This window comes from Syngnathus leptorhynchus, chromosome 5, assembly GCF_054491065.1.
Source record: "Syngnathus leptorhynchus isolate UIUO chromosome 5, UIUO_Slep, whole genome shotgun sequence".
NCBI classification, from domain to species: Eukaryota; Metazoa; Chordata; class Actinopteri; order Syngnathiformes; family Syngnathidae; genus Syngnathus; species Syngnathus leptorhynchus.
In genome coordinates this window covers 9606772-9621128 of record NC_141199.1, presented here as the reverse complement: position 1 = coordinate 9621128, position 14357 = coordinate 9606772, and the positions used below count along the sequence as shown (strand labels likewise).

At 40.6% G+C, this 14357-nt stretch overlaps 3 protein-coding genes across 3 annotated transcripts; all 3 read right to left on the bottom strand.

The window, feature by feature from the left end:
• Positions 1-299: 299 nt before the first annotated feature.
• On the bottom strand, positions 300-7281 carry slc25a10b (solute carrier family 25 member 10b). Its single transcript, XM_085912164.1, has 11 exons — positions 6860-7281; positions 3912-4031; positions 3445-3559; positions 3315-3363; positions 3201-3242; positions 3066-3109; positions 2925-2995; positions 2097-2189; positions 1931-2008; positions 1801-1857; positions 300-1684 (listed from the first exon to the last, which is right to left on the bottom strand). Exons 1-11 carry the CDS (start codon positions 6947-6949, stop codon positions 1583-1585), a joined length of 861 nt encoding a protein of 286 aa, XP_085768290.1. The 5' UTR covers positions 6950-7281; the 3' UTR covers positions 300-1582.
• Positions 7282-9019: 1738 nt separating this feature from the next.
• On the bottom strand, positions 9020-10148 carry LOC147056788 (claudin-4-like). The gene has a single exon (XM_085912166.1). The coding sequence runs from the start codon at positions 10146-10148 to the stop codon at positions 9480-9482; it is 669 nt and encodes a 222-aa protein (XP_085768292.1). The 3' UTR covers positions 9020-9479.
• Positions 10149-11641: 1493 nt separating this feature from the next.
• Positions 11642-13845, bottom strand: LOC147056787 (GTPase IMAP family member 9-like). The gene is made up of 3 exons (XM_085912163.1): positions 13560-13845; positions 13331-13402; positions 11642-12966 (listed from the first exon to the last, which is right to left on the bottom strand). The coding sequence occupies exons 1-3, from the start codon at positions 13567-13569 to the stop codon at positions 12035-12037; spliced, it is 1014 nt and encodes a 337-aa protein (XP_085768289.1). The 5' UTR covers positions 13570-13845; the 3' UTR covers positions 11642-12034.
• Positions 13846-14357: the final 512 nt, after the last annotated feature.

The window sequence follows — 14357 nt, the reverse complement described above, 5'->3', positions numbered from 1 at the left end:
GTTCAGTACATCCATGCGGTTACCCTGATTTACTATACCTGTATTAACAATGTACCTGCATGCGACGGATGCTGTATGTTCATCTGACCTTTGGAACAGAAGCATTTACATGCACTGATCTTTCTACCGATGAGGGTACAGCTACGCATTAAGGCACTGTTTTCCTTAAGTGCATTTTGCTGGGCTCAGCAGTTGATTCCTAAAAGGTATACATAGACTATGCTAAGTTATAGTCTTATGATTTGATATACATAAACATTCATTTGAAACCTCATTTGCAATTCACATAGAATCATATGTATTTTCATTAGTCTTTTTAATTAAAAAGTTGATCACTTATTTGCAATAAAAATGCATAAACACAGAAGGCAACAGTTGTGTGTTCATACAGTTGGGTTAGAAAGGCTGATCTTTAGGTCACATTATCCAGGACATGCAGCACAAGTCAAGCTGGTGGCTTTTTAAAAAAAAAAAAAATATCCTGGGATGAAGGCGCAAAACTAATGATAGGTGTGACGCTAATCGCACAATGCTATACTGCCCCCTGGCGGACACATATGGTAAGGCAACATAACAAGGATTCTCATCTGGGCGGACCAACGGGCACAATTTCACGACAATTTATCACACATGGCATGTAAAACTATGGATCTCTTTTAACCAGCAACACTTACCAAAACGTTCAAGGGTAGCACAACGTAGGTCATGTCTAGTCCGCATTTCAATAAAGTTCAGCTCTCAAAAATGATCGTCAAAGTCATTTTTCTATTTAAAAATCAAAATGGGGGTTTACCAAATGTACCATTACTATGATATCATGTGCTGTTAATGAGACATGGTCCAATTGGACTGAATTATTAACAGATTGATAGAATAAAGCCACAAATCTGGATAGACTACTACTTGACTTCCAGTTGCAAAGCAAATACAATACCAAACAATAGGCTCATGTAAAATAAAGGACTGTAGAACATTTGGTCAGTACGGCTGGGAATGAATCATGTACAATCACATATCTGACTACACGTATTAACTTAAGTTGTATTTGTTAACAATACATGTGATATTTATGTGGCAATACTGTGTATTGGCCTAATTTGGCACTCGTTTGTTTTCCTGGCATAATACAAGAGCAGTCTATTATCGGCTTGCTTTTTGTCACCTGCCCCACAAAAATGGATCAATATAATTCATCTAAATCTAGATGATGGCATTAGAAATTAAGTCAAAAGAAAGTCTATCATTTTCATGAAGATGTCATCAACTGAGGCTTGTAACAAAAATAAAAAAAAAAATAAAAAAAATGAAATTAAAACCATACCTGAAATCATACAGGACGTGTTTCTCTTATCTTATGCTAGCAGGCTATTCCAATATTCCTGACAGTATACGTTTGAATTTTCATTTTTCAGATATAGCTGGTTCCAGTATTTATCCCTCAAAATGTGCAAACACTCAGCTTTACGCCATGACATAAGGTCGAGGTAGAGCAAGAGGAAGCAGCATGCCCAGGCCCATGGCTTTTCCGTTCTTCTGAAGTTCAAAGCAGAGTGGTTCAACACTGGCCGGTCGCACTTTCCCATCAGGAGACGATTCGAATCCCATAGTTCTTTTTCAGTTGCTCCAGGAACATGAATGTGAGCACTGTATGAGGAATCAAGCGGATCCCTGCTGGAACAAGGCCCTGGACACACAATGTCAGCAGATCACTTTACAGTGCAGCTTCGAGAGGGGGGGAAAAGTCAAGTAACAACAATACTGCTGAGTCGTGTTATTTTGATCCAAAAGTGTCAGCACTACCTTATAAAACGCCAGGGGACCCAACTTGGCGGTTTCTTGTAAGCAATGCCGTACCCCCTGAAAGTAAACCCACACTGGTTAGATCAGTTCAAAATTACTGGATGAGAATGAAGAGGAAATGGGCACTCACAGTATACTCTCCTTTTGAGTTCATGAGTCTAGTCTTAAGAACATCAAGAGGCTGACAAAGGAACGTTGCACACCCTCCCTGAAATCGTGAAAACACCAAAGAGCACGCTCTCAGATACACTTAAGAGTACATGGCAATGGAAGCATTTGATTAGCTCGACACTTACGGCAATGAAGCTGGAGAGGAAGTGTGTGAACATGTTATCGCCCAGCATTCCCGTTCCCAACACAAGCTGCTTGGCCTGGTCATAACATGCCAACTAATGGGTGGAGAAAAGGTGAATCGGGGTGAGAAAAATAACTCATCGCTTCTTCATCTGAGTTGCAGACTGACAGCCACATACTGTAATTATCTCGGCCTCAAAAGTCAAATCAAAACCTCCTAGGTCAGCGTTGTCTGAGTATGTTCTTCGACTCAGAAGCCGAGGCTCCTTGCTAGGATTTTTTAAGAGCTCTCCGAGACGATTCTCAGAATCTTTATGAATAAAAGGGGCCCTGGTAGTAATTTGTTAGGGCAATGCAAATATAGATGTATAGACAGGATCATAAAGAATACAACACATTAGACACAAACATGCCACTTGTTGCATACACCAACAAGAATTTTGCCCCTGGCAATGTTTTTTGCTTCAAAAGCAGCCCTTGATAAATTCAGAGCCTTCACTCTCATTTGAACGTACACTATAATACAGACAAACGTGCATCCATAAATGAAGCTCTCACTGATTGCTCCCTTCACTACTCATTAATATTTAAATGGAACCATTTCATCCACTTCTCAATTCATTTTAAATATTGATTTAACAATAATGCATGAATGTGCCTTGAAATGACTTCAATTCCATTTAGTTATTATAATAGAGATGAGTAATGATTTTATTTTAGTCATGTTTTGGTTAGCGTTTTAATTAGTTTGACAAAATAAATTAAACATGAATTTCAAAGACGCCAAGGGGATGCATAAATTGGACTGCACAATAAGTAACTGGACTTGCCTGTCCCACGGTGACTAAGGCTCCTCTGCTGGACGCCATGGTGGCACCTGAGAAGAGCTTCCTCACACCCTCTGAGAGACAGCTCAGGTCAGAAACGATCATGTTTTATTTTGCCCTTGCAGTACTCGTTGCTGGTCTTACCTTCTCTGAAGACTCTGAAGAGCCCATCGATGGCATGTTTATAGCTAATGGAAGGAAGCTCGTTTAGGTGCACATTTTTCATAGAAGTTGAACATTAGGTCATTTCATACTTTGGTGACAATATGCATCACTTACTTTCTCCTGAGTTCAGCTGGTAGTTTCATATCATTTTGCATCCTGGAAACAAACAGGCTTAGAAATAAATGATCAAACTTGACTTTAAAGCTAAGTGTGATCATGGAACGTTACCTGACATTCACCATGTCTGCTGGCGTGCCAACGAAGCCCCCAGTAAAACCTTTAAGGTACGATGTATTGTTAGTTGATTGTTTTACAGTATTACTGAACGTAGCATATGTGTGGGTGTAAATGCGCGGACCTCCAAACGCTCCCAACATGACTTTTTGGTAGAAAGGCATGGGGCCCTGACTTTTGTTTCCAAGCATGTCCCTTACAGACTCATAGATGGCAAATCTGGTCAGCGAATAGGACATCTGAGCAGAAGAGGATGAAACAAATGAGACCTTAAGATACAATTCAACAAAAAAAGGAAACTATATTCTTTTAAAGGGGTAAATGTCGTTCTAAGTACAATCGTGAAATTTGAAACAAGTATCTGTTTTCACTTCATTGGTTTGAAAATGATTTACTCCATTGTGGCTTTGTTCATCTACTGTGTCTATGCCCCTCTTCCACTAGATGGCATAAGGTACATAAGTGACCTCGTGCATATCCATGTTTTATGAAGCTAATGAAGTAACTCGTAAGTGGTTGTTTGTTCATCAAATCAATTGGATTGTACAGGACACCAAGGAAACACTTGGCAAGAACATGCACATAGCGCACCTGTCTGCAAAGGGAGGCAGAAAGGCCATTGTAAAGAGCAAGCACCCCATTGTTCTTCACCACATGGACAGCCATGCCAAACATTCTCTTCTTTACTTCCTGTTGTGTTTGGAGGTGCACCTGCAAACAACACACACACACAACGCATGATTAACTTGAAATTAAAAACTGGTTCTTTCACTTAAGTCAGTTGTCTGTCTTGACTTCCCTCCCAGAAAGATTCAGCTTTGGTTGTTTGATGACACTTTTTTTTTTTTATTGACCGAGGGTTCTAGTAAAGCTTAGAGGTGTTATTCCTTTTGAAGGTGAGCTTTGGTGAAACAAAGGACATAATAATCAAATAATCAATTAAAAGAGCATTCTGTGAAATGCTTTTTAAGCAAGTATCAGTTAAAACAATTGTGAAAGTATTTACCAATTATTGTTAGTATTAGTGTTATTATTGTCATGACTGTAATCTAAAATTGATGTAAAGTTTCTAAATTAATATATTGTGATTTTCTTTTCATTATGTAAGCATATTTGACTTGTCAGATGCCCATTCCTGAAAGTAAGACACATTTTTAAAATCCACCAATGGATATAGAAAAGGCCCCTGGTGATGAAGTATGGCAGTTTTTGTTGTTTGAGAGAAAGCTGACCAGTAACTTTTACAAACTCCTAATTCTGCAAGTTTCAAGACCTCACTTATCACCACCCCCTGCAAGGTGAACTTTATAACACAATGAAAAGGTTTTATCCATCCCAAAAAATATCTGTGGAGTTGTCTGAGACAGAGGAGCTTTCAAAGACCATAAGCCATCTGACATCATATCATGAGCAAACTAGGTTACCTAATGAAAGAGAATGTGGTAACAGCTTCAGAGTAACATAACATAGTTTTCTAAAGAGGATGTCCTGAGAGGGTCAGCAATTTCACAATGGGACCTTTGTCCTGCTAACGGAATTTTTATTTGCAGTCGTCTGACTCGTTACAGCAGTATTGCTGACAATCATTTGGTCTCCTCTGATAGATCTAAATTCTACGCATATTTAAACCAAGTCAGATTGAAATGAAAAGCCACAAAATATTTTTAAGATTGGAAATTGCAGGTCTTGTGGGTAAAATAGATAGAAACACTAAATAGGGCTCTTTTCTAAAATAGAAGCCAGGTGCATGTGCCTTTACTACATCCATAAAACACAGCATGTGGTGTGTATTCCATCCAAGATAAATACTTTCTCCTGTAAAGTGTATATTTACTTTGAACAGCCGAGACACATTACTCTCCTGGTCTATAACTCTAACTGCTTAGCTACACTTCACTGTGTCACAAATGTAACAGTTACTTTTGCCCTACAACTGCTATTTTTTTTTTCTCAGAACAACTTTTAACATGCTGCAAAAAGCCAATGTCTCTTTAAATGCCCCCCTCCTTACTGCAAACCCACTGTCCTCTGATTGGTTTTCAGAAGTTGGCAAAGTGAAACGAAGCCTCCCTGTACTTTGGAAGAATGCCGGAAAAAGATGGCCAGGGATCAGACAAGTAAAAGTTGATGAAGCAGATTTGGTTGAACTCTTCTTCTTCTTCTTCTTCTTCTTCTGTCTCTTCCAGTCTTAATGTGCAATTTGACTGCCTCCATAAAACTGAATGGATAACAGTCCGCAACAGATGACAAATAAACAATTCTTGCACAAAGCTGTTGAATAAAATAACTCAAGTATAATGCAGCTTTGCTGATGTTCCAGAGTCGAACATAGAGCAAATTCCAGTGAAAAGACATTAGGCCTCTTCACTAACCAATTATGTGCCTCATGTCAATAATTACACGCCACGTGACCGCACCCACCCCCAGGGGCCAGTTAGTGTTGTCAAGGTCATGAGGTGTAGCCTTTGCTATGTCATTGACATGCTTGTGTGCACTCTGATAGTTTGAACATAAGAAACAGCATAGGTAATTGGTCATATGTAGCAATCAATCAATTAGGCACTAATGATCAAACTGCTATCAATTTAGGATTCAAGATTTTAGAGAATACTTGCGTATCACATTTATGATCTCAGTAAATGAGTCACACTTTGGTATATCTGATTAAGGCTAGTGCTGCTCTTCTTTTGGCATTTCCCTAAATATTTTAAGTATTCCCAAAGTTCATGAGAAGTTGCGCAATAAATAAATAAATAAATAAATAAATAAATGAATCATTGTAAAAACAAAAATAGTCATGAGCCTAGTTAAAAACTTAACGCAAGTAATCACTCAAATCCCCGTATAACGCATAAAAAAAACTCAAGACTAATCAACAGTTTACAACAAATTACAAAGATAATGCACAGATTTGATTGACTGACAACTATTTATTTGACGATATGTATTTTTCTAGCGGTAGTTCGCAGCAATAAACAGGCGCACCATTACACATGCAATTGGACTTGATTTTTTGGGGGGGGGTTGGTTGGTTTGCCATCATCTCACTGTTCAAAATAAAGATATAAATCAATAAATCTTAATCAAAAGCCTCTTACATTTCATATTCAGACTCAGACTGTATTATGTTGTTAAAATACCAATACCACAGGTCCACTTAATCGTAATTCCTCCATCGTGAATATTCACCTATATCACATAAGAAAACAAAGCATTGCATGTCTAACTAGGCTTCTATTCCTGGGCCGTTTTGTGAATCAGTTTGCCATTATTATTGTTATTGTTATTCTTGTGTTACCACCTGCACGACACCTGTGATCGTTTAGCCAAGTGCACCTTGACAGACTACAGTTACAGTAAACCCGATCGCGTTACACACTTTGTGCATCCCTCGCGTCAACTATATACAGATTAGAGAGTGAATACTGTAAATCATGATTGTTGTTGAAAATAGCTGCAGGCTGTGTCAAGGCCTGCCTGCACCCCACGCCACCCCACTGGAGGGAAAAAGGGGGTCACCTAGCGTCGCAAAACCTCACCTTGAGAAGATCCAAAGGATGCGTGCAGCAGGCGGCTCCACAGGACGCCAAGCCGCCGAAATACCACCGCGACATCCGTTTCTCGGTCATGGCTGCGTCCCTGTACCGTCTCGCCTTCGTTGCTTCCCCGTTGGGCCGCTTGGATGGACTCTGCGCTACCACTGGTAATAGTGGTGGTGGTAGTAGGAGGTGCACGTCCGCGGACCCGCCGATAACCTTGTTAATCTTCAAACATTGTGCACTTTGGCTCCATATGTACCGCGCGCACTCCCGTCACATTTATGGAGCCGTACAGCGAGAAGTGAGCGTGCATGCAAGGCACATTACTGGTGTGCAGCGATCCAGGAAGCAGCTGAAATCCAGAGGGGAGGAGCAGCCAATTGACAGCGTGGAAGCCAGAGCTACCGACCCTCCCCTTGACAGTTGTGCCAAAGACCTCGCTGGACACACACGCATGCAAACACACGCGCATGCACGCACGTAGACCCATGCCACTTGTCACACACTTCACGGTCTTGTGTTGAAAATCTTAAAGAGGCATGCTCACCGCCCTGCCGTGGGTCTCCATTTGTGTGCGATGTCTCTTTAAGAGGACTCCCCAAACCATGGGGTATCATACTTCTCAGCTAAAGACCTTGCGCTCTGCATTGTTAGAGATGTTCAACCTATACTCAGACATGCCAGACATCCTTAAATAGAGTAACTTTAATATGGGTTTGTGTAAAATAGCCTACGTGTAGTAAAAGGTTGTGCATCATTAAAATGATGAATCTTCACAGCTGAGTGGTAATATACATATTGTGCACATGTATGGCGAGAGGCCCCCCTCAGTGAGGCATTTCACCCTGGCCACCCCATTGAAAAATATCTAGCTACACCCCTGCTTACAACAAATACATGAATACATCATTACTAGATATATTTAAAGGAAAAAAACATTGCAGCTGTAAAAGTTAGAAACATCTGCTTGGAAAACTGTGCAGCCCTTTACATAGACTATCTCGAGCATTTTACAGATTACGGACAAAGAAATGTACTGATATCGGTCTCTCTGATCAAATTCTTTGCTGGTTTGATAGTATTTCACTTTAGAGTTTAAATGATGCTAACGCCTTGTCCTCCAGCGTTATAAACAGCATGGTGTCAAACTGACTCCAAAGAAATGTGAGCTGTTCAGGCACAAAGTCAAGTTCCGGGTCAAGTTAGTAACAGGGGAAGGGCATACACAATGTATCCAGCCAAGTTGGTTCCGGTGATGGCTTTAAAAGAGAATACATTTTTTAAGGTGTTGGAGAGATATCAGTTGATTGGTTTCCTCTCATATGATAGATCGTTCATCCCCAATTTCTCCAGTGTAGCATACCAGCTCTATAGCCTGCTCAGTCCTCCCAGTTAAACTGAGCATCTATGTTTGGCATTGCTGTGTTTTCTGTGCACAATCCTTCTTCACCTGTGGTGATGAAATAATTTCATCGACTTCGATTGGAGAGCTCAGTTTTGATGTCAGCTGCCCTCGTGTGACGCAATTGATAATAGCAGTAATTTATTATTCCCTGTTCAAATTCAGATGTGCATAAATGATATTGTATATTTGTTCAGTCTTTGACAGCTTGCTTTTATGTGACAAAACAACACCGTTCCTCATAAATTAAAATGTGTAGTGATGCAATAATAATAATTTTGTTGTTTTCAGGACTATTCAAAATCACTGCGGATTCACACAGATGTGTTTGTACATGTTTTATTAGGTGCTAATTTTTAGTTATATAATATGTGGTGCACAAACAACAAATGAAGAACACACTGCAAGTCCTGACAATACCAAACGTCCAAATAACACGAATATTGGATTTCAAACGAGTAAATACATACTGCATCTTTGTGGACTCCTGTGTATACAGGTCTACTGATGCACGGACATTAGTAGTGAAAAGAAAAACATTTAAACGGTCCCTTTGTATAATTTTATTTTGTGTTAGATAAATTACTAAATTGATTAAATTATTAATTCCAACAAAAAATATGGATTACATTTAATACAGAATATGAAAAAGTCTGAATTATTTCTGTGAAAGTAATATAGCTCAAATCTACATGTGTAAATAACACTTTCATTGTGTTAACGAAAAAAATGATATTAAAAGCACCCTATTTCAAGAAAATTCCACAATTTAAGCAAAATAATGACAAGTGAAAATAAGCCTAAAAAATAATTTAAAGTAATGACAATTGGACTACATCACCCTGAATAAAAAAATTACGATGAAACAAGAAGAGTATTTGTTTCTCTCACTCTCTCATTCTCTTGCACTCTGACATGAACACACATGCACAAACAAATACCCAACACACACTTCCACAGACAATAAACCTCTGTGTGCTGTCTACCCACTCAAGTCACCATTACACACATGCAGAGGCTGAGTGAAATTTGACAAATGCACTTTATGCTACACACATTAGTAAACAGCACAGCAATTAACACCCTCATTCTCTCAAATAAAACCATTTATGAATTGAATTTTTGATCCTGATGTGATTGATGAGTTGTTCATGCAAAACAAAACATATGACGGGCAAAATTCAAACAGCTGGTACATCCGATAAAATCAAACACCTCTTAGACGTAAGCTTTTTCCTGTGCCTTTGCTTCTGATCCCGCTGCCCCCGAATGTGGGTTATCTTTTGGCGCTCTTCTAACAGGCAGTATTCCTCTTCCTTTTGGAGAAGAACCAACGTGCAGTAGCACGCCCGCTAGCAACAGAAGCACACTGGCCACCCAGCCCAGATAGAGCGCCGGTCCCAGCTCTCTCTTTAGAGGTGCTGCAACATTTTGATCGTAAAAGTCCCTGATGACTGCATAGGCGGTCCAACATATGGGAATCAAGAAAGCCAAACCAGCCACGATGAAGAGCACCCCTGCGAGCTTGCTCAGTCGATCCTTGAGGGCATGGTTAGCATCACCAAGGCAGTGGGTGCACTTTGCCCCCATCACCCCGAGTAGGAGGGCCAGAATGCAGAGGAGCAGAGAGAGGACAGTGAGGCTCCGTGCGGCTTGAGTGGACGTGGGCAGAGCCAGCGTTGAGTCGTACGTCTTACACTGGATCTGGCCTGTGGTCTGAGATAGGCAGTTCATCCACAGTCCTTCCCACATCACCTGGGCGATCACCAGTTCCCCACCCACGAAGGCGGACACGCGCCACAGAGGCGCCGCGCACACCACAATCCCACACACCCAGCCGAGCACTGCTAACACTAAACCCAGCAGCTGAAGACTCGTCGACGCCATCTTTGCTGGAAAAAGCCCAAGGTTTCACTTTGAAAGAACTCTCATACAAAACTCTCTAGGAAACCTCAGCGTGAAGAAGTCCTGGAAAGATGTGTGAATGTCAAGACACCCAGATGAGTCCACTTCTTCAAATCAGTGATCTGCAGAGACGACATGAATTGCCCATTTAAAATCAAACTTCAAAAACTGTATGTGAGTACTGAAAACATTATGTTAGCAAGTGCTCCAAATCACAGCCATCAACAACAAAGCCTGTATGCTAAAAACAGGATCAAGTTGACATCAGGACAATGGGATTGATAACTTCTCTATAATTTTCTGGCATGGATTCAAGGTCAGATGAAAATTATACTCTTTTTCCTCTCCAAATTTCCAACCCTTGTCTCCTCGTTATTACAGTAGTGCCCTATCATTGCTTTACTATCACCAATCGCTCCTATGAGTCCAGTATGTTGGAAACAGTACAAAGTGTTAAGACAAATAAAATTAAAAACAAACTCATCTGGTTAAATCTGAATTTGTGGAGCTTAATTGCTCGCTAAGAAATAGCAATACAATCTCTTTTCTAAAATGTATTAATCTAGTAAATGCAAGTTTCTTACCGTTTTGATTGGATCAAATGTGAGTGTTCTCACAGTCTTTGACTCTTCTCTTATGACTGGCCAGATTATTTGCGCAGGCCTCGTGCTGAAGAGTGTAGGAGGGCTGCAGTGTGTCATACTGCATACTTAATACTCACACGCAGAAAGTTATGCCACAAATGACAACACAAGGACACTTTGTTAGCGACGCATGCTTCAGAAGAAAATCACAATGATGGCTGCCCATTATGTCATTTGTCTGAAGATAAAGTATTTGTTGTGCTAAATTCATTTTATTTTCCTGAATTTTCTTGAAATGCTTTTTGTCAAACTAAGCACGGTGTTTAAAAGAAGAAGAATGGCAATCTTGCAAAGTTCATGATCAAAGTTGCGGTTGTTCACCTCTCAAAGAAATAAGCGGGTCGAAATATATGGCCCGAAGTCTCAAATTCAGGTCCGGAAAGTAGAGCGCATGCCACAGTTTAAACAACTGGTGCTTTTATCAACCTTGACCTCATTTACTTGCCAGCTCAGTTGATTAGAAGTACATGTGGCAAAAGCAATACTGTGTCAGACTTTTTACTTCTACTTACCCTACCAGGAAGAAACACTACAACCCCCCAAAAAATCATATGGCTTTAAAATACTGTAAATATTTTTCTGACAATGTCAAAACATCAACAATATTATCTTTGTAAAGGCAGAATTCATGTTACAGGACCTGTTGGCCCTCATGTGATGGATAGGTGTGAAAAATTCTGTGACCTCTTGGTGCACACTCATTGAAGTCACAAATAAGGTCACAGTAGTCTCAGTGGTTTCTCTCCCAGGAATGTAATTTTTCCCTGCATTCTTATGTTTTGTGTTTGAGTGACGTGTATTGTGAGGTTACTCCTCAGGATGTTTCCTCTCTCAGTCTTCAATACAAATGTTGGCCGACAGACATTAGCCATTGTGTTTCATTTCCTTAAGGGAAGCGAGCTTGTAATGTTTCTAACTGCAGCACATGACTGCTTCAATAAAGGATACGACTAAAATGATTATTTAGCACAGTTTTGACACTTGAATGAAGCTGCTGTAATGTGCTTCGTTTATTTAGATTCACACTGTAACTTAAAGTTGCGAATTACCATAGCGTTCACAGTTTAAAAGAGAGTTTGTATCCCGAGGTCGTTGCGTAATTCGGTGAAAATGATTTAATTCTGTAAATAGATGATGCCGAAATAACATAATTCACTCATTTACAGTCAAAACAAATACTGCATGCTGAATATCGTGCATCATGTCCATGGCACTGACCTCCTTCTATATTGGAAAATCGGATTTAGCTTTGCATCTAATTCCTTTCCAAAACCAAAGAGCAGCTAAGCCACATAAGATTCCCAAGAGTAGAGTAGGCGCTCCAAGCGCCAACGCCACAGTGGTCTCGGCCCCCACGGCGATCACCATGCCAGCCAACACCAGCACCACGGCAGCCGCCGAGGCCACGCGGATGTTCTTTCTTTTCGACTTTTTCTTCTTTTCCTTCTCTCTCTCTTGCCTCTCCCTCTCCGCATCCCAGACTTTTCTCTCCTCTTCCTTCTTCTCTTCCTCCTCTTGTTTCTTCCGTTCTTCTTCCTCTTTGAGCTTGCTTTGGGCTTTCTCATACATTTCATTTGTGTAATGTTTCCCGCCGTTGTCTTGTATCATTTCCTTGATCATGGTCATAAGCTCTTTGACCTGGACTCGATCATCTGCGTCGTTGTTGTTGAAGGCGTGATATCTGCGTCCGAACGTGATGGAGAGTCTACGCAGCTCCTTGCACTCCTTTAGGGCGTTGTCAGCTTTGGCCTGGTCTTTGCATGTGAATAGCATGATGGTGTACATGGATGCATCATCGCCAAAGTTATTCTGGATCCACTTCACAGCATTTCTCTCCTCCTCGGTGAACCTCACGCCAAGCCTGATCACGAGTAGGAAGGCGTGAGGGCCCGGCACGGACATTTTGACACATTCTTCTATTCTTGACTTTAATTCTTCCTCCGTGATGGCCGTGTCAAACAGGCCCGGCGTGTCAATGACCTGCACCGCAGAGCCATCTACTTCCCCGCTCTGCGTCTCACAGTGTTTGGTCACCGAAACCGGGCTCGGATCCTCTCTGAAGGCAGCTCGGCCAAGTATGGTGTTTCCTGTTGCGCTCTTCCCAGATCCAGTCTTTCCCACTAGGACTATTCGAAGACCTCCAGACAGATCCACAGCTGTAAAGGAGATCACGATTCAGTCATTAGGCCTGACCATATCTTTCAATTTGGTTTTGTCATACAAGTTCTGACTGTGATTTTATTTTCTCTGTATAACTGCAACAAAAGAATTAGGTCCAAAAAGGTATGACACAGCGCCAAAAATATATATATGAAATAAAATAAGATCATAAAAATAAATAAAATGATTCTATTCCATCTCCTAAACTACGATTGTGAGTACTTTGTACAGCCTGGAAAGCAAAAGGCAACATTAGTATTTGAGTATTCAACATTAAAGACAACTACAAGAAATTGGTTGATCAACTCGGAACTCATAATAATCATAAAGACAAAGGATAAGGATATAGAATGAGCATACCATCAAAGTTATGCAGACCACACCCATCGGATCGAGGTAGGGTTTTCTGCTTCTTTTCTCGTAACGGGATTGCTGAAAGGTCAAATAATCATGTAGGAACACCAAGGGAAATGAATTATTCATCATTGTTGTTTCTCTGTCTTGATTATCATATTGAAAAAGTACGGTAGAAAGGCCAGTTAACCATCACACAATCAATTTGTTATTTCTGATCAAATCTTTGTCTTACCTTCTGCCATGACTTCAAGTTTAATTTCCAGTGAGCCAATCTTCTTCCAGAGTTGAATTGAGAATTTATTTCGCTTCTCAAGCCAGCTTTGCCCGTTTGTTTGACTGGCAAACTTCTGGAAGCCCGGGATCAGCACAGGGGCTTCCTATTTCCTTGTATTGTCTTTAAATTCAATTTGAGACAGAATCCCCACATTAGCAGTCTAGCGCGCTCTGTTTCACCTAAGAGGGTTGAACTTCCATGTTTTGATATTACAAAAGTAAACACATGACCAGCATTCCTCCTCTTCAACTAATTAACATGAGTTGATTTGACTTGTGCTTTTGCTGAGCCAGTTTGTTGAGAGGGGAGGGAGAAGACATCACATCCTTCCTTTGGTGACTTCCCCTCCCCTCAAAAGCCAGACCTTCAAGCCTGGAGTGGCCCCTCTAGGGCATCAGGAGAATTCCCACTCAGCTGGGAATTTGTGCTTTTCATAGACCTTTCTGAGATGCCGCTTTCTCGTTGCAACTACATTTCCACTGGGAAACTATATGGTTCATCATATTTTATAATTCTATGCTGTTCTCATGCAAAGTGTGATGTACAAAAAAACAGAAATTACATGATCTTGTAACACAGATTTTTTTTTCACATTTTTGTGACTGTCTCCCCAGTTTCCAGTCACCTTAGAAAGCATCATTTCATTCAAATTCAACTTTTTAATATTAGGGGACACCCAAGGCTTGTAAAATCCAAATGATTTGTTTCCAATAGTGGCGCACAAAGGCCTTATCATACTCTAAAGCAAATCAACAC

Coding starts and splice junctions, on each gene's coding strand:
- LOC147056788 (XM_085912166.1), bottom strand. CDS start 10,148: ATGGCGTCGACGAGTCTTCAGCTGCTGGGTTTAGTGTTAGCAGTGCTC.
- LOC147056787 (XM_085912163.1), bottom strand. Junction 12,967..13,330: donor TGGTCTGCATAACTTTGATG/GTATGCTCATTC, acceptor TCTCCTTTACAG/CTGTGGATCTGTCTGGAGGT.
- slc25a10b (XM_085912164.1), bottom strand. CDS start 6,949: ATGACCGAGAAACGGATGTCGCGGTGGTATTTCGGCGGCTTGGCGTCC. Junction 4,032..6,859: donor ATCCTTTGGATCTTCTCAAG/GTGAGGTTTTGC, acceptor TGTTGTTTGCAG/GTGCACCTCCAAACACAACA. Junction 3,110..3,200: donor CCAGCTGAACTCAGGAGAAA/GTAAGTGATGCA, acceptor TCCTTCCATTAG/CTATAAACATGCCATCGATG.